Below are 18,389 nucleotides of genomic sequence, written 5' to 3' on the forward strand. Positions count from 1 at the left end.
CTGGGTATTGCATTTATTCACTGAAACTCTCCCCTCCTGCCCAGTATCACAGAAACTTGACTGCAGTACCCTGACTCTCCTTCTTCCTCACTGATTTTGCCCTTGTTTCACTCATCAACCCTTTCTTCCTATCTGTTCACCTAGAAGTGGCTATCGGGAAATAATCCTCTAAGTCTTTACTGCACACACCATTAAGAAATCCTCCTTTCCTGTAACTTCATCTCTGCTGAATGCTAATGACTCCCATCTTCTCACCAAACTCTGAGTCCCATGTCTGCAAACGGTTCAAATTTATTTCCACTTGCTTATCCCAGAGTTCCCTTGCTCATGTGTACCAAATCAAACTCAACTTACTTCTCAAATTGGTGGCCCCTTCTGACTTGCCTTGACAAGAAATGTCTTTGTCTGAATTGTCTAAACTCGGAACCCCATCAGCTTTGATTCATTCTCTCTGATCACCACCATCGCTTGGGCATAAAGTCCTTCTTTCTACCCAAGTTATCTATTGCCCTTCTCTGTTCCCACTGACACCACCCAAGCTCACGTCTGGGTCTCTGCTGAAATCTCCAACACTGGACCCTCCTCAGTAAACGTCTTTCCTCTAGTTTCTCCCTCTTCCAATATATCCATGGTACCATCCACAGGACCAAGACTGTTAGAAGATCAATATTTTCAAAACTGGTTTTCATGTCACTCATCTAATTCAGAGAAAATCCTGTTAAGAGTTCCGATAGTCTACGGGAACTACAAAAAGCCTATAAACTACTCTACTTGGCACTGAGGCTACTATTACCAATAGCCTGGTTCCACCTTGTATGTCCAATCTTACGACCTACTGGTTCCTCAATGGACCCCGTACTCCAAGCTGGCACTCTTCCTTACTGTCTTCCTCTGCTGGCTCTCATCTCCACTTTCCCTTGCCCTTAGGCTACTTTTACATAAATTTTTAATGACGGTCTCCTGCCACCAACCAGGTATGGTCCAAAGCCTACTCCTCCTATGAAGCGCCTCACCCTCCATCTCGAAGATGCATGCACTGTCCTTTCTAGGAATTTCTAACCCATAGTCTAAAATATGCACTTCATTTAATTCAAACGTGAAGAGGAAGCTAGAAGTGCAACGAGTACCAAGTTCCCCGTGCTTGACTGGTTTAGACTTTACTGGAGGATAAATGCAACTAGCAAGTTACTTCTGATTCTGGGAGACACGGAGGCACACCCGGGATGCTGTGAAAACCCAGAGGCACTTAATCCTGCCTGGGTGTTCAGGGGAAGGTCTCCTAGAGGAGCAGAAGTCTGAGCTCAGTCTTGCAGGACAAACATAGTTCTCAAGGCAATGCTCACATCTTGCCTTCATCTGTAAGTACCTTCATGCTTCACTTTGAAACTCTGAAGGTGACTGCACCTGAGGGGGTTGTATCTTATGTCATTAGTTTGTACCTTCATAGAACCTACGAAACGGTGAGCCCATAGTGGATACTTCACAAATATTTGCTATTGAACTGTCACTTTTGCAAAATACAGATACAAAATATATCTGAGTAACGATTTTGAGCATAGTTTCTGTGACAATAGGAAAGCCGTGATACCAGTGAGATTGATGAAAGACACTACATAAAAGAGAATGTACTGAACACTGTCACTTAGCTGTTGGCTTTTAAAAAGGCAGATACAGAAAAATAATTGTGGAGTTTCCTAAAATAAAATCTTAGTTAGTAGCATATGCAACAAAGTTGCGAGTGTATAGTTTTAAATTCTCACAGCAAACAAGCAAAATCAAGTTAGAATTTTATATTATTAACTTGTGATGATTTATAATTTTTTTTTAACTTTTACAGGTAAAATCCCATTATAACAAATATATAGAAACGTATCTTTGGAAGGTTTGTGAGCTTCTTCCGCTATCCCAGTTCTCAGAAACTAATCTACGGATCTTAACAAATTCTATATAAAAATTTTTGAACAAGGAGTTTGTATGATCCTAGGGTCTAATAAGAGTCATTTCCTACATGAAAAAAGAATCTTTTTTTGTTAGAAAAATAATTCTGGAATCTAATATCTTTAAAAAAATCACATTTCAATGCAATTCGCATCCTCCTTAAATAATGCAAATTAAGACAAGAACTATACCCAATATTACTAGTTCTGGGAAAGACTGAGGGCAAAAGGAGAAAGGCATGACCAAGAATGAGATGGCTGGATGGCGTCACTGATTCAAATGGTCATGTGTTTTGAGCAAACTCAGGGAGATAGTGAAGGACAGGGAAGCCTGGCATGATGCAGTTCATAGGGTCGTAAAGAGTTGGACATGACTTAGCGACTGAAAAACAACAATATCACTAGGTGTCATACAGCTGTTAATGGTATCACAGCATCGTGCTCATCTGCTTCTGGCTCAACTCTCATTATTGCTTCCAGCCGTCCAGTTATCAACATCAAATGAGAAGAATAATCAAAATATAATTAGCTTAGAAGAAGAGAGAGGTCTGGGAGCAGAGATAAAGATGATAGGGAGGGACCAAGGAAGGTGGTCCAGTGGTGGACTTTACCTTCCAATTCAGGGAGTGCAGGTTCGATTCCTAGTTAGGGAACTAAGATCCCACATGCCTAGCGGCCAAAAAACCAAAACAGAAACAATAGTGTAACAAATTCAATAAAGACTTTAAAAAATGGGGTGCATTAAAAAAAATAAATAAAGGTGACAGGGAAACCAAGAGCTTGGGGAAAGGTTTTATACTTTGGGTCAAGGACTGAAACCCATATACTTCTTTCTATTTAAAAATTTGTTAAGTCAAAGCATGTGGCAAGCTCTGCTTCATTGCCAGGTGTGAAGATTTGAAAGTTTCAACGTTTTTAGCAATATATTTGATTTTGCCAAATTTCAGTAACATCTGATTTATTTAATCCATAGAATTTGCTGTATTGGGATTTTACCTGTGTGATTAATTTCTCACACAGATTCAAAGCAACCACAACACACTCACTGCAATGGAATCGTTTTGCTTTCAAAATCTTCTAGCAGTAGGTATTCCTCTCCTTCTTCAGAAACAAAAGATGACCCTTGGCTGGTTTACAATCACATAAGAAATGGAGCAAGATCACCATTTATAAATCAGTGACATCTGTTAAGCAAGTAACACTGTGAGTCCGTAACAAAGACTAAGACCCAGGAGACAGATTTCCAAAAAAAAAGCCATGAAGGCATGAGTGTTCTTTGCCAAAAAATGATCAACAATGTGTTTCTTCAGTAAAATCTCCTGAATATCAGAAATCATTAGCAGAGGAACATCACCCTGAAGTGTAAGCCTAAGAGATGACCTTCTATAGATGGTTTCTTTTAAGCCTTCAAATCAGGGTTAGAAAAGTTTCAAGGTGAGAGGCCTGAGTGTACGCACGCACACGCGCCACATGTGGTTTACCTGGTGGGTTCAGGCTTCTTGCTTTGACAGTTGATTAGCAAGAGGTAGTCTTGAGGATCCTCCTGGATGCCAAGGGTTTCCAGGTGTGGTGGAAGGCTGATGAGCTGATAGGGAGGCGGTGCAGCAGCAGCAGAGGCGCCCACCTGGGAGGACGGTGGTGCGGTGCTTATCGCCAATGGTAAATCGGCTGGTGCCTGTAAGGAGCTGCCAGGTGCTTTCACAGGATCTGCAAAACCCAAGTGTGGCCATTACTGTCCATCCCATCTTAAGGTTTCTTTAACACAGCTCATTGAAAGTCTGGGGATAAATCGTTTAAACCCAGAGGAGCTGGATAAACCAGGACAAGGTCAGTTAAACTTTGTACCATATAAGTGGTAATGCTGATACAGAAAACTACTGGTTCTCATTAAAAGAGATCTGAAGATAGGGCTCTTTCTTCCAGATGCTCTTAAAAACAAACAAACAAACAAAAAACCATGGTTGGGAATTCCCTGTGCTTTCACTGCTGGTGCCTGGGTTCAATCCCTGGTCAGGAAGCTAAGATTCCATACGCCACCAAAAAAAAAAAAAGCCACCGTTAACATTGCTTTGAAGACTGTTTGATTTTGAGGCTATTGGGAACGGAGATGTTAGCACAAGTAGCAGCAGATTTTTTTTCCCATGATAATCAAGTGGCAAAGCCAACCTTTCTAAGTCAAGCCAGCCTTCTAAGGAGACCCACTTTATTATATGGGATCTACAGGCACGTGATGCTGTATATACCAGGGCCAGCTCTTCTCCCCATGTTTATTTTGCTGTCCATTCTTTTCTTTGTACCTCTCAACTGACTAGGGAGAAATATGTCTAGTTCCAGGATTCACATTTAAGGAAACAGCTTTTCCCTCAGCTCATAGCCTTATGTTCCATTTACTGGATTTCTATAGTATTTTCATGCAAAAGCAGTCGGCAGAGAAAGTAGTAATTTATTAACCACTTAACTGCATTCTGAGAAGACATATGAAAATAGCTAAACTGTGTAATAAGTAATTTGAAAACAACTGGAAAGTAAAAAAAAAAAATCTTACTGTATTCACTGACAACTATGGAAATTATTGAGGACCCAGGAGAAAAACTCTGTTAGTCTGGTTAGCAATGTGAGGCTATATATCCAGGGAAAAAGGATAAATGCTCGTATTCAAATAAACAAATCTGTTTATATTAGAACAGAAAAGGCTGGGTTGAAACTGAGATTTTGCATAATAGAACATTACCCAAAGATGCTAAAACATGGTAAGAAGACTTAAAATGTTCTACAGAATAGAATAACAGGCAGGTCATTGGTCTATCAATTCCCTAGGGAAGGGCTACACATTCGCTCTCCTCTGAATTCTACAGAATAAGTCCACATGCTTTTGATGAGGTCTTTCCGTATTCAACATTAACATCCACATATGCACTATAGCCAAGGTTAAGTAACTCATTTCAAAACTCTTCTTCCTAGGCAGAGAAGCTCATATCCTAATGGTAAAGCCTGAATAATAACATGCGAGTATTGCATCTTTCACCCCGTACAGCTCAGTTGGTAAAGAATCCACCTGCAATGCAGGACACCCTGATCAATTCTTGGGTTGGGAAGATCTGCTGGAGAAGGGAGAGACTACCCACTCCAGTATTCTTGGGCTTTCCTTGTGGCTCAGCTGGTAAAGAATCCACTTGCAATGTGGGAGACCTGGGTTTGATCCCTGGGTTGGGAAGATCCCCTGGGGAAGGGAAAGGCTACCCACTCCAGTATTCTGGCCTGGAGAATTCCACGGACTGTGCGGTCCATGGAGTCACAAAAAGTCAGACGTGACTGAGTGACTTTCACTTCACCTCATTGCCATCTTTGGGCTTCCCAGGCGGCTCAGTGGTAAAGAATCCACCTGCCAATGCGGGAGACGTGGGTTTAAGCCCTAGGTTGGGAAGATCTCCTGGAGAAGGAAATGGCAACCACTTCAGTATTCTTGCCTGAGAGGAAATCTCATGGATAGAGGAGCCTGGCGGGCTAGAGTCCATGGGGTTGCAAAGAGTCAGACGTGACTGAGTGATTTTCACTTTCACTTATGGTAGGAATTCATTCATTCATTTTTTCTTATTTATGAAAGGCCAGAACAGAAGATGGTGGAAAAATAAAACCTTCCAACATTTATATGAGATAATGCCATAATTTCATGAGAACTCATACGAACCTCATCTTGTCTGATGTTGGTTGTAAATAGTGTTTATAACAAACCTCATGAAATTTTTACTGCTTTGATTCTGTTACAAATATAAAGAGATGTATTCAAGGGGATTTAAAATGCCATAGATTTATCAGTGACTCAGAGTAAATCCTTGTGGAGTGTTCAACTTCAGAGAACTGTGAAAAATATTTACCCTTTAGAGAGCTTAAGAAAAATACATACAACACTGAGGCCAGAAAAGAAGCAGAGAGATCACAGAGTAGTTGCAGCATCCCATGTACCCTCAAGGGTGTGTTTACAAGCCTATTTCACATACTTCTTTCTTCTGCCAGAGATTTGGTGAAATTGTACAATCCAGTTCAGTGTTTACTTCTGACCAAACAAAATCAAACCAAACACAGCCAAAACATTACTGTATCAAACAGTATGAGTTCTAGTTTTCCAATGTAATTCCTAAGATAACTTTTCCAGGTGGTTGTTTTCATAGACACACTTTTCCTATAGCAGAGACCACACTGGATGGCTACATACTAAATGAACTGATTCATCTGAAGTGGGAAAACAGTCACCAGCCTGAGCAATCAGCTTTGTCTCGCCTTGTTTTTATTAGCACAATGGGACTATTTCATTGTTAGCCTTCCATTTCTGCCACCTGTGAATGATGCAAGAGTCTCTCAATTTTCTGGAAGGAGGAAAAAAATGGGATGGGGATTGTTCACAATATGGGAAGCCTTGGGTATACTTCTAAGTGGCAAGAACTAGACAGAAACTTCCATCATGTTCACCAGCAAGCTCACAGAAGCAAAGACCTTCAAATAGCCGTGAACAGCAATCCCAATCATTCCAAAAAGCATTAACGACTGGGGACTCAGATAATGGACCATCTTCAATGTTTACTGTTTGGGATGATTTTACTCATGGTGATTTTGACTATATACTCAGCTCTGCATATTTCAATGCCAGTATGGCGTGGTGTCTAGATATTCTACAATAGAAGATTTCTAGCCAAAGTTAACCAACTGGTTTGAAAGAAGAACCTTCTCTCTGACCTTATGAAGACATGGGATTGGCCCTCCACTCGACCCTATGAGTAGTTGAGCAGACTGTGTTTATCACTTTCTGCCTCACTTGGGTTTCTGACTTACTGATCTTTCTAAGTAATACCAGTATCGTGTTTCTGGGAATCAAACATCAGCATGGGGTGTGCTTCTGTGTGTAAAATTATTTCCTGTCTCTTAATTCAGAAGGCATGAAGAGAATCATTAGCATGTAGTAAAGGCCTAATAAGCTACTGTAGCAAACTCTTAGCTGAATTTTACTTAGAAAGCTCATAAGGACTGCTGAGTCTTAAGTTTTCAGTGAACAGGAGTAGATTGTTCTTGAGGAGCACCACAAATAATAGATTGGGTCACAGGATCCCTACCTTAATGCACAGATTTTTTACCTTTATGCACATTACGGTTTCTTAAAGCATAATGCTCTAAAGTAAGTGTTCCTCACACAAGATGGGATGGGGTGCCCAGATAATGCCCCGAAATATTCAAAATATATTTTTTAACCAAATGGAACATGTGCTTAAGCCCAGGGAAGCAATGACACTCTTTCTAATTGGTAAGGGAGAATGTTACAAAACTGACACGACAAGATCCCCTGATTTTGTAACTACTGACATACCCTACCTGAGCAAGTGGTGCATACGTGCTAAGTCACTTCACTCGTGTCTGACTCTTGGCAACCCTGTGGACCCTAGCCCCGCCAGGCTACATGGGATCCATGGGATTCTCCAGGCAAGAATACTGGAGTGGGTTGCCATGCCCTCCTCCAGGGGATCTTCCCGACCCAGGGATCAAATCCGTGTCTCTTCCGTCTCCTGCATTCGTGGACAGGTCCTACGAGCACCACCTGGGAGGCCCAAGCATGTGGTAATAAAATAATTTACAATCTATTCACACAGTGGAGGGCTACATAGGATGCAGAACTCCACATGGAACATGGATGGATCTCACAGACTTACTATTGGAAAAATGTTAGGCTCAGTGGTTTTATTTGTACAAACTTCAAGCATAAGCAAAACTATAGTGAGAGAAGCAAAATAATGGTTACATTTGAACTTTTTTCTGTGTTTTTACAAGGAAGACACATGAGAAAACCTTGTGGGGGATTAGATTTTTTCCATTTCTTGGTTTGAGTGGCTGGTTTCACAGATTTCTATTTCTACATATAGATACAGAATGGATAAATAAAACTATACTGAACTGTACACTTTAGAACTGTACTTTTCACAGTAATTAAGTTATGGCTGAGTAAAAGGGTAAATAAAAGGAAATTTAAGTTCCCCAATTAAGAAGCAGTGCTTTGCAGAAACGGGAGTAGGTGCATATCCTCACACATTAGTTTATCTACTTTTCTAAAAGGAGGAATATCAGAGAATCACATTATTTTTTTTTTAGCCAGTATTATCCAGGCATTTTGAGAAAAGCAACTCAACTGATGAAGAGGCAATTTTTAAAACATGCACCTGAAATGAGACCAGGCCTTTGCCCCAAGCTGTGTTCAGCCCTAAGGTTGAGTTTCCTGGCACTTGTTTAGCAGATTTTATAACTTCCACCTCAGTGTAGAAACAAAAATAAAACTGCACATTTCCAAGAAAAACAAAAGAAATTAGTTTCTAAGTCTCCAGACTACTAAATAAAAGCATTCATAAGAACCACACACAGTGCAATGAGCTAGAATTGAAAAACAGATTCAGCCTGCCAGCATTCTGAGTATTCAATAATAGCAATGGTCACCTGGGGCGGCGGAAATAACATGGTAACGATATTTTGAGAGGTTCCTGGAATCAAAACACAGGTCAGATTTTTCCCCTTTCCTTTTGTTTTCAGGGGAAAATTAGTTATTCTCCTAGGGATCGGGGACAGTTATGCTCTCAGACTGTAATGCCAAGCATAGTCTACTGAAACTAGTTACAGTGAAAAATCATTTTGTGTTATTAATTTTAAGCCAAGAGTGGGAGCAAGTTTGGCTGTCTGGAAAGGGAAGAGCGCAGGGCTCAGGGGACAGATCTAGGTAAAGACAAAAGCACCTATTATTTCGTGAGTGGGGGTGAGATCTATCTGGAAGCATGAGAGTATAAAGCCGGTAGTACAGTTAATGGAAGAACAAAGACATTTTGATATTTGCCTTGTCATATTCAACTGTATAAATGTGATCACAAAGGATAACAGCAGTTCTCTGTAGTTTAGAATTTGATACAAATCTTTAAAGATGAAGAATTTTTAAAAAGGTATCTAGCAAAGTCAGCTACTACAAATGAATAGGGGAATACAGTGGTGGCTTTAAAGCCTTTTTGCAGTTTTGCTACTGTGCAACAAAAACCAAAATTATGGTGCAAAGTAAACTAATTGTGTGGATCCTTGATAGGACACAATGAAGACTCCTCATCTTTCACTGATGTATTCCAAGAAACTCAAGTCTCCAACACAGCCTAGGAAGACATTTCTAACTGTGGTTATTTGGGAGATGGCCAAGATGAATTTGTAAAATATCTAAACTGTAGAAGTGAAAAAATAAACACAGCTGAATTCAGATATAGCTCAGGATCTAAAATCGAGAAGTATTGGCAAATTGAAACTCTTAGGGACTTGCTTTAATGAACAGAAAAATCATTTGTGATTAGCATAGCTATTCTTGGTAACCAACTCAGCATATATATATCAAATTTGATTAATCATACTGAATTTGATTATGACCTTTTCTTATGACCTCTCACTTCACGGATACTGTGAAGATTACAAGTTCACAAATTGAGAGCTTCACTCAAGACAGATACACTTCTAATCTGTTTTATAAGGATTTGAATCTTGCTACTGAAAAGCTGGCTTTCAAGTTTTGAAATTTCCCCCTCCCTATACTAGGAAGTTTACGAAGTGAAAACAGGCATTGTAACTGATTTTGAAAAATTAAACTCTCAGTACAGTATCAGTTATAGTCACAGAGCCATTTAAAACTACCTAGGGTTTTCCTGGCCCTCCTGAGACAAAATCAGTTGCTCTCTATGCTTTTTTTCCCATTTAGCAGAGCACCTATCAGCCTGCATTATACTTCCTAGTGTTTGCCCCTCTACTACTAGCCTGGGCTTCTGAGATGGTGCAAGTGCTAAAGAACCTGCTTGCCAATGTAGGAGACTTAAGAGATGTGGGTTTGATCCCGTGGTTGGGAAGATCCCCTGCAGTAGGGAATGGCAACCCACTCCAGATTCTTGCCTAGGAAATCCCATGGACAGAGGAGCCTGGTGGGCTACAGTCCTTGCGGTCACAAAGAGTTGGACACAACTGAACTGATTTAGCATTCATGCACTACTGTAAACTCTGTGAAGGTAAGAAGTGTATTTACACACTCTCATGGTATCACACTTTAATATACACGTATACTTTTATATTATATATTATATTAATTATACCAACTACACTAATATAGATTATATATTAATATTTTAATATATACTGAAGTATGACATTTAAGTAAATATAAACGTATGTATACACACACACGTGTATAACTTGTGCCATGCCATGCTAAGTCATTCCAGTTGTGTCCAACTCTGTGACCCTATGGACTGTAGCCCACTAGGCTCCTCTGTCTATGGGATTCTCTAGGCAAGAATATTTATCAACTGTAATGAATTATTCTGGGTATGAATATTCTCTCATAAGATGCTCAGTTCTCTGCCTGTAATACTTCATCTGTCTGTCTCCCTAACTAGTCACCTAATACATATTGGTTGAATGAATGCCCAAAGCCTAGCAGATCCCTGGCAAACTCAAATAAGTGGGTAGATTAATGAATCAGTTTTCTCAAGCAGACAAAACTTACCTACTTCCTAGAGCTGACAGGGTGGGTGTTCATCAAGTTCCCAGATGATAAGAACCATTCTAAGGTGGACAAGTGAACCAGACTCTATGCCTTAACACTTGTAAAACTAATGTGGGATACCTGAGCATTAGACAGTCTCATCTGGGAGGTGATCAACTCTAACCACCCTATGAAAATGCTTCTAAAAAATTACGCACTCATGTTCCTTGACTGAAGAATGTACTAAGAGGGCACCTAATATCCTTTGTTAACTAGGAGAATTATAAAGAAAGCAAACAGAGAGACAGAAGAACATGGACTGGAGTCTTCAGATCAGCTGAATCTGTACCAATGGAAACAGGAGTCTGACTTCATATCCCCCCAAGCAAATTCTAAATTGAAAAGGAAGCAGGTAAAAGAACATCGGGGCAAAGACTATACAAATACTTAAATTGTTTTAGCTGACAATCCATTATACAAGGCAACAAATGTGGTGTCTAAATAAATCATTATCACTGACCATTAAAAAGAGAGCCATCTTGTCCACTGACAGATGAGTAGATAAAGAAGTGTGGTACATATATACCAATGGAATATTCTTGTGGACACAGTGCAGGGAAGGAGAGGCTGGGATGAATGGAGAGAACAGCATGGAAACATACACATTACAGTATGTAAAACAGATAGCCTGTGGGAATGTGCTGGATGACTCAGGGAGCTCAAACCAGTGCTCCATGACAACTTAAGAGGGGTGGGATGGGATGGGAGGTGGGAGGGAGACTCGAGGGAGGGGACAAATGTATATATACCTATGGCTGATTTATGCTTCCCTGGTAGCTCAGACGGTAAAGAATCCGCCTGCAATGTGGGTGACGTGGGTTCGATCCCTGGGTTGGGAAGACCCCCCTGGAGGAGGGCATGGCAACCCACTCCATGGGTTGCCTGGAGAACTCATTCTTGCCTGGAGAATCCCCATGGACAGAGGAGCCTGGTGGGCGCAAAGAGTCAGACATGACTGAGTGACTAAGCACAGCACAGCACATGGCTGATTCATGCTGATGTATGGCAGAAACCAACACAATATTGTAAAGCAATTATCCTTCAAATAAAATTTTTTTAAAGATATATATACAAAAAAGTAATTTGAAAAAGAGTAGATACATGTATATATATAACAGAATCACTTTGTTGCATACGTGAAACTAATGCAACATTGTTAATCAATTGTATTCCAATATAAAATAAAAAAATTTTTTAATAAAATTAAAAAATAAAAGATACATTGAATTTAAAAAAAAAGAGCCATCTCATTTGTGACTTCAACTTCAAAATCCTCCACTGTACTCAACTATAGATCATGTCTGCAAGCAAGAAAGGAGCTTAACTGGATTAAGAAATAGTACCCACAGGTCCACTTGAACTGGGAACAATATTTAGTAACTTTACAAAAACAACCAAAGCTTTAATTCCATATGCGGAACCATTTCTTGAGGCTTTTAATCAGCAGAACTCTGTTGAAGTGCTCTGTGTCATTAGCCTCCTGTCTAAATCAGTCACCTCCTTCCCTTTCACAGTGCTGTTTTCCCTTGAGCATTCTGGAGTCTCTCAGCAGGGGGTTCCCCCCCGCTCCCCACTGGGCCAATCCCAGTCCTAGAAGCCTCCTTCTCCTGGGGGCTGCCTGGCCAGAGAGGAAACCAGTGTGCTGACCTGAGCTAATTAGAGATGATGACTGTTTCACTGCAGTCCAAATCTTGATGTTGATTGTTAATACAATTTTTCCACCCCTCGCCAAATCTCCAGTGCTCCTAAATACATGTATTTGGAAATGCACACTTGTCAGTGTGAGTATAACCATGAAGACAATAGGGTCAAAGACCTTGGGCCACCTTTATTTCTGCTTTTTGACTCTGCAAACCTAAATTAGTACTGGAGTCCCCTACATGGGTTCTTAGTGTTTGTTTTAAAAAGAAGAGAAGTAGAGAAGCAGACAAGGAAAATGCATAAAAGCACCCAAAGAGGAATTCCACTTGTAAACTTCCTGAGGTCTTTAATCACTCAATCCTTCCAGGCTGTCGTTCAGTTGCTCAGTCGCATCCAACTCTTTGCAACCCCATGGACTGCAGCACTCCAGGCTTCCCTGTCCTTCACTGTCTCCTGGGTTTGCCCAAACTCACATCCACTGAGTTGGTGATACCATCCAACCATCTCATCCTCTGTCTCCCCCTTCTCCTCCTGCCCTCAGTTCCCAGAATCAGGGTCTTTTTCAAAGATTTGACTCTTTACATTCGGTGAGCAAGGTACTGGAGTTTCAGCTTCAGCATCAGTCCTTCCAATTAATATTCAAGGCTGACTTCCTTTAGGATGGATTGGTTTGATCTCCCTGCTGTTGAAGGGACTCTCTAGAGTCTTTTCCAACATCGCAGTTTGAAAGCAACAATTCTTTGGCACTCAGCCTTCTTTATGGTCCAACTGTCATATCTGTACATGACTTCTGGAAAAACCATGGTTTCTTCCAGGACAGGCACCCAAATATTAGATCCTTAAGAAAGTCTTCCCTTGCCTCTATCATTCACAGCCCTCTTCTCCAACCATGGAGGAGTCTACTCCACCTCTGTGTCCTTCCCTAGCCCCTAAGCCTGCAGGTTCTGCATCCCTCCTTTCATTCACGTAGACAGACTACTACTTCCTTCAGAAGCCTACAGTTCACAGTTGGGCTTCTCTAAGAAGCTTTTCTTCACTACCTCTGTTTCCAAACTCAGGTCCCTTCTTCCTCCACATGCTTTATAGGGCATCTGTCTTAAGATGTTTTTTCTTTTTCATCATGTTTTGTGACTGATTCTGAATTTTCTTTTCATAGGTATTGATAATCACCTCGGCTATTTCATAACTCCACAATCCAATATAGTTTAAAAATAAGTCCTGTGTCCATTATTAGATGAATGGATAAAGAGGATATGGTGTTTGTATATATACATATAATGGAATACAATGTATGTATTATATCATGATGTACTATGATACACTGTAATATATACCATCAGTATAATATCTATAATGGAATACTACTCAGTCATGAAAAAGTCATGTTGCCACTTGCAACAACATAAATAGACCTGGAGGGTGTTATGTTAAATGAAATAAGTCAGACAAAAAAATACAAACACTTTATGATATCACTTAAATGTGGCATTTAAAAAATGTTACAGACCAGTCAATACAACAAGAAAGAAGCAGACTCAGACACAGAGATGAAATTAGTGGGTAAGGGACCTCAAGAAAAGGGCGTTAAGAGATTCAAACTATTATGTATAAAAAAAGCTATAAGGATATACTGTACAACACATGGTATATAGCCAATATTTTATTTATAAAGAGTATATCCTTTAAAAACTGTGAATCATTATATTGTACAGCTGTAACATATAATACTGTACAGCAACTATACTTCAATTTAAAAAACTTCTAAAGAATTAAGTTGCATGAAAATGTTACTTTAATAGGCTGAGATATCAAGTATCAGCAGTGTTAAGGTTTAACTTAGTATTTATACTGGAACTCAGGAAACACTTCTAAGTAAGTATGCCTTCCTGTCATCTTCAGGACATTATTTAGACGTTGCCCCATAATGATAGTCTTTCCTTCTAAAATTTACATAAAGTTTCTCTCTGGATATTGACAGGTGTGCTTTTCTACATGTTGTTACTATTAAAAAATATATATTGTGTAACTGAAATAACAATGAATTTTATAATGGCTTTTAAAATGCAGTAATAAAGGAGAACTTGGGGTGCATCACAAAATCCTGAACTTACCTTCTTCTGTAGGATTAAACCCACAGATGTCACAAATACAACGAACCCACTTATTCATCTCCTCCTCGCTGTCGGCTACCAAGTAGAAAATCCGGTCAATGGTGTTGATATCAAAAATGTAGCTGTTTTCAAACTCTTTTTTGTTAAATGTCAATCCAGCATCGACTTGCTGACATAAATTTAAATCAATAATACGGATCGGCTTCTTGGCGTGATCATTTTTGTAATATTCCAAGACATCTGGGTCTCCAGTTAAACGGCCACTGCGTAACACAAACCATCTCCTCTTCCATGCCTAGGAACAAAACAAAAATATTCACTCAGTGTTAAGCTGAGAGAAGTTTTTCAGAGGCACATTTGTCAAATCAAATTTACAAGATCACTGACTAGAGAAAGTCACACACGCTGTTTTGTTTTCATAGAATAATCCACCATTCCTGCCAAGTCTACTGGTGTCTCTTCAATTAACTCAATAATGTGTGTGTAGTCACACTTATTATTCTCTATCCTCTGATAAAGTATAAGAAGACATTGCAAAACTAAAAATAAAAAACAAACAACAAAAAAAAAACAAAAAAAAAATTAAAAAAAAAAAATTAAAAAAAAAAAAAAAGAAGACATTGATTGATATGAGAAGACATTTACACTGACGTACTATCAAGTCAACAAATCAAGGAAGATTTAGTTTTCATTAAATATAAAAAAGTAAATGGTACTGGAAAAGCCGGATATCCACCTGGCAAAAGAATTAAATTAGACCCTCACCTTACATTATACAGAGATGAACTCAAAATAGATCAAAAACCTAAATGTAAGAGCTAAAACTATAAAACTCTTGGAAAAGCACATAGGGGAAAGCTTCATAATGTTAGATTTGACAATGATTACTTGAATATAGACACTAAGTGTATAAGAAAAAAAAGAAAAACAGATAAACTGGATTGAAATTTAAAACTTTTATATTTTGAAGGATATGATCAAAGGGTGAAAATGCAACTCACAGGATGGGAGAAAATACTTGCAAATCATATATCTGATAAGATATTAATGTCCAGAATATACATAGAACTCCTATAACTCAGCGGTAACAACAGAAATACACAACTCAGTTAAAGGGCAAAGGACTTTCATATTATACCTAAAGAAGCCTAGAAATTCTTTCACTATTAACCTCTTTAACCTCAACATTGATCAAATTTAAAAAAAAAAACCAGAATCAATTGTCTGAAAGAGTTGACTTCATCAGTTTTTAAACCCAACATCTCTGCCCAGAGACGAAATGAAGCCTTACTCTTCTGTGAGGGTCTTCCTGAGTGGGCAGTCAGACCAAAAAGAGGCCTGTTTTAGTGAGATTCAAGTTACCTACTAAGAGTCATTCTCTGCTCCAGACTGAACATATAGGGTCAGACCATCAGGAAGTAGAACTGAGAAACGGCAAGTTATGACCCCCAAGGGAATCAAATCTTCCATGGACATTGTCCACTTTTGCCATCTGGAGAGCATGATGGGGCACCAGTCGCATCTCAGTCCCCTAGTTCTGGAAAAGTGTAACAAGACCGAGTATGTCTCCTCCAGTGATAACATGCGGGTACTGACAGCTTTATGCTTATGGCGTGTTCAGAAATTTTCTTCAGGGCAGTATATGAGTTTGGTGCTCTACCTACAGTCTACTCAGGTGGTGCAGTAGTAAAGACTATGCCTGAGAGTACAGGAGACACGGATTTGATCCCTGGGTCAGGAAGATCCCTTGGAGAAGGAAATGGCCACCCACTACAGTAGTCTTGCCTGGAAAATTCCATGGACAGAGGAGCCTGGTGAGCTACAGTCCAAATGGGGTCACAAAGAACCAGACATGACTGAGCAACAGAGTGTACACACACAAATACACGTGCGTGTGCACACATACACACACACAAATAGTCTAATCAGACAAAGAACGTTCATGACATTGGTACTATAACGTAGGCCAACCCCCCTTCCCCAGATATTATGTCTGTTCCTTCATTAACATATAGATCCCTTTATTTTAAAAAATCAACAAAAGTTATAATCACTGAAAGGAATACTAGTAGTGACATGATAGGGTCTCTCTATTTTTTTTCTTTTGCAGAACTTGGCATCTGTAACACAAAAGGCATGACAGTTTCCACTAAAAACTGCTTTATTTTATCCTGAAAAATACACGTAAACCGAGAGGAGGACTAACTAAATTCCACTTAAACTTCTCCAATCGATGTTTAGTCTCAGCCTCCATAATGACCACCTTTTTAAATAAATTCTGACATGAGTTAATTTTGACTTGTAGTTCATTGATGGAGTCACAGCTGTGACAATTCTCTGAGGCAGAGAAAATGAAAATTAAGGGACTGGAGTGGTGCAAAAACCAGTTCATTTGGTGTCTAATCATCTGGACACCTGTACCGATAACTGAATTAACTAGGGTGATAACTTCAGGTTTTAACATTTTAAAAGATGCTTTACATCGAAATCACCCCCCAAAATTTAGATATATTAAGGACTAAGTCAATGAAATAATCAGCCCATAAGTTATTGATTATACTATACGTGACATGCTAGGTACTTGTGTGAAGAAATGATAAGAAATTCATGATTTCTTCTCTCCAAGAATCTACTGCCTATGAAGAAAACACTCGTCACACAGGCAGATATTTGAGAATACAGCAACTCTAGTAAAATATATGCAGAACTACAGACAGAGGAGCCTGGCAGGCTACAGTTCAAGTGGTTGCAAAAGAGTTGGACCCCATTTCTTAGCGACTCAGTAGCAACAGATTGTCAACGGACAGGCATTCCTTCATGGAAAAACTTACGCAATCCTTTAGTAAGTAGATCAAGGAGAAAAATCACAAAGGCCTAAAATATTATATCTGTACTTCTTTAATATCATCAAGATTTTTAAAAAATATTTATGTGGCTGCACTGGGTCTTAGCTGAGCCATGCAGGATCTTTAGTTGCGGAGCACAGACTCTCTAGGGTGGCGCACGGGGTGAGTTGCATGTGGGATATTAGTTCTCTGCCCAGGAATTGAACCTATGTCCCCCGTATTGCAAGCTGGATTCTTAACCACTGAACCACCAGGGAAGAGCCTATCATCAAGATTTTGAGTTAATTTCTCAGTCTGACTGCAGCTCAGTTAAAAGCAAACAATTAGTGTCCAGAAGAAGGCAGTGTTGGAGTTCTACAGATGCTTTAGATAATACTGAAAAGTTATAAAGTGTTAAATTCACATGAATTTAGCACTGGATTCTGAATTATAAAAATCCATTCATAAACCTATTTATTTCAAAATAAATAAATATCATCTCTTACTAAAACTCATGCCCTCACGGATACCTCCTTATCAAGCAGTAAGCTTTAAAAAGGAAGAGACAAGTAAAGAAAAAGGAAAACACAGCACTATGTCACTTATCCAGGGCCATCAAGAAATCATATCTTTTTGTAAGTGATTTCTCCAGATGGTGAAAGTTCTGTCTTTAAATACAGAAATGACTTTTTAAAACTTTAATGTGGTTGGTGCAAGGAAATCTTTCTAAAATGCCTTACTACATAATTCATTGAACATAATTCATGCATCCCCCAGTGACTCAGACTAAACATTACAGGCATCAATTTCTATACTATACTTCAGCACAGCTCTCAGGCTGTAAGATGTATGCAGGGTTGTGTCTTATTTGCTCAGTCGTGTCCAAATCTTTGCGACTCATGGACTACAGCCCGACGGACTCCTCTGTCCATGGAATTCTCCAGGCAAGAACACTGGAGTGTGTTGCCATTCTCTTCTCCAGATCTTCCCAATCCAAAGATGGAACCTGGGTCTCCCGCATTGCAAGCAGATTCTTTACCATCGCAGTCACCAGGGAGGCCAGTATGCAAGGTTATCTGCCCCTCTACTAAATGCTACCATATTGTTGTGCTTGCATAGTTCATCTCTAAATTCTTAAATACAGTCACTTTCTTTTCTCTTTAGTTTACTCAGCTGTCTCTTCTCCTGCTAATCATATGATTTATAGGATGTCAAACTGTCTCCTCTCTCGGGGACTTTGCACATGCTGCTTCCTAAGTCCAGAATGTTCTTTCCTCTCTTT

General features: G+C 39.5%; 1 protein-coding gene across 15 annotated transcripts in view; it reads right to left on the reverse strand.

The window, feature by feature from the left end:
• The window catches only part of GAB1 (GRB2 associated binding protein 1), a 125,593-nt gene that overhangs the window by 22,584 nt on the left and 84,620 nt on the right, over positions 1–18,389 (reverse strand). For 9 of the 15 annotated variants that reach the window (XM_069556815.1, XM_069556813.1, XM_069556825.1 and 6 more), the window contains exons 2-3: positions 14,283–14,577; positions 3,419–3,644 (exon numbers count right to left, since the gene is read on the reverse strand). In XM_069556815.1, coding sequence (XP_069412916.1) covers positions 3,419–3,644; positions 14,283–14,577 — 521 coding nt within the window. Of the gene's footprint in view, positions 1–2,983; positions 3,065–3,418; positions 3,645–14,282; positions 14,578–18,389 lie in introns of all 15 variants that reach the window. The other 6 variants (XM_069556814.1, XM_069556811.1, XM_069556817.1 and 3 more) reach the window with 1 other exon arrangement.

Source organism: Ovis canadensis, chromosome 17 (assembly GCF_042477335.2).
Source record: "Ovis canadensis isolate MfBH-ARS-UI-01 breed Bighorn chromosome 17, ARS-UI_OviCan_v2, whole genome shotgun sequence".
Taxonomy (NCBI): Eukaryota; Metazoa; Chordata; class Mammalia; order Artiodactyla; family Bovidae; genus Ovis; species Ovis canadensis.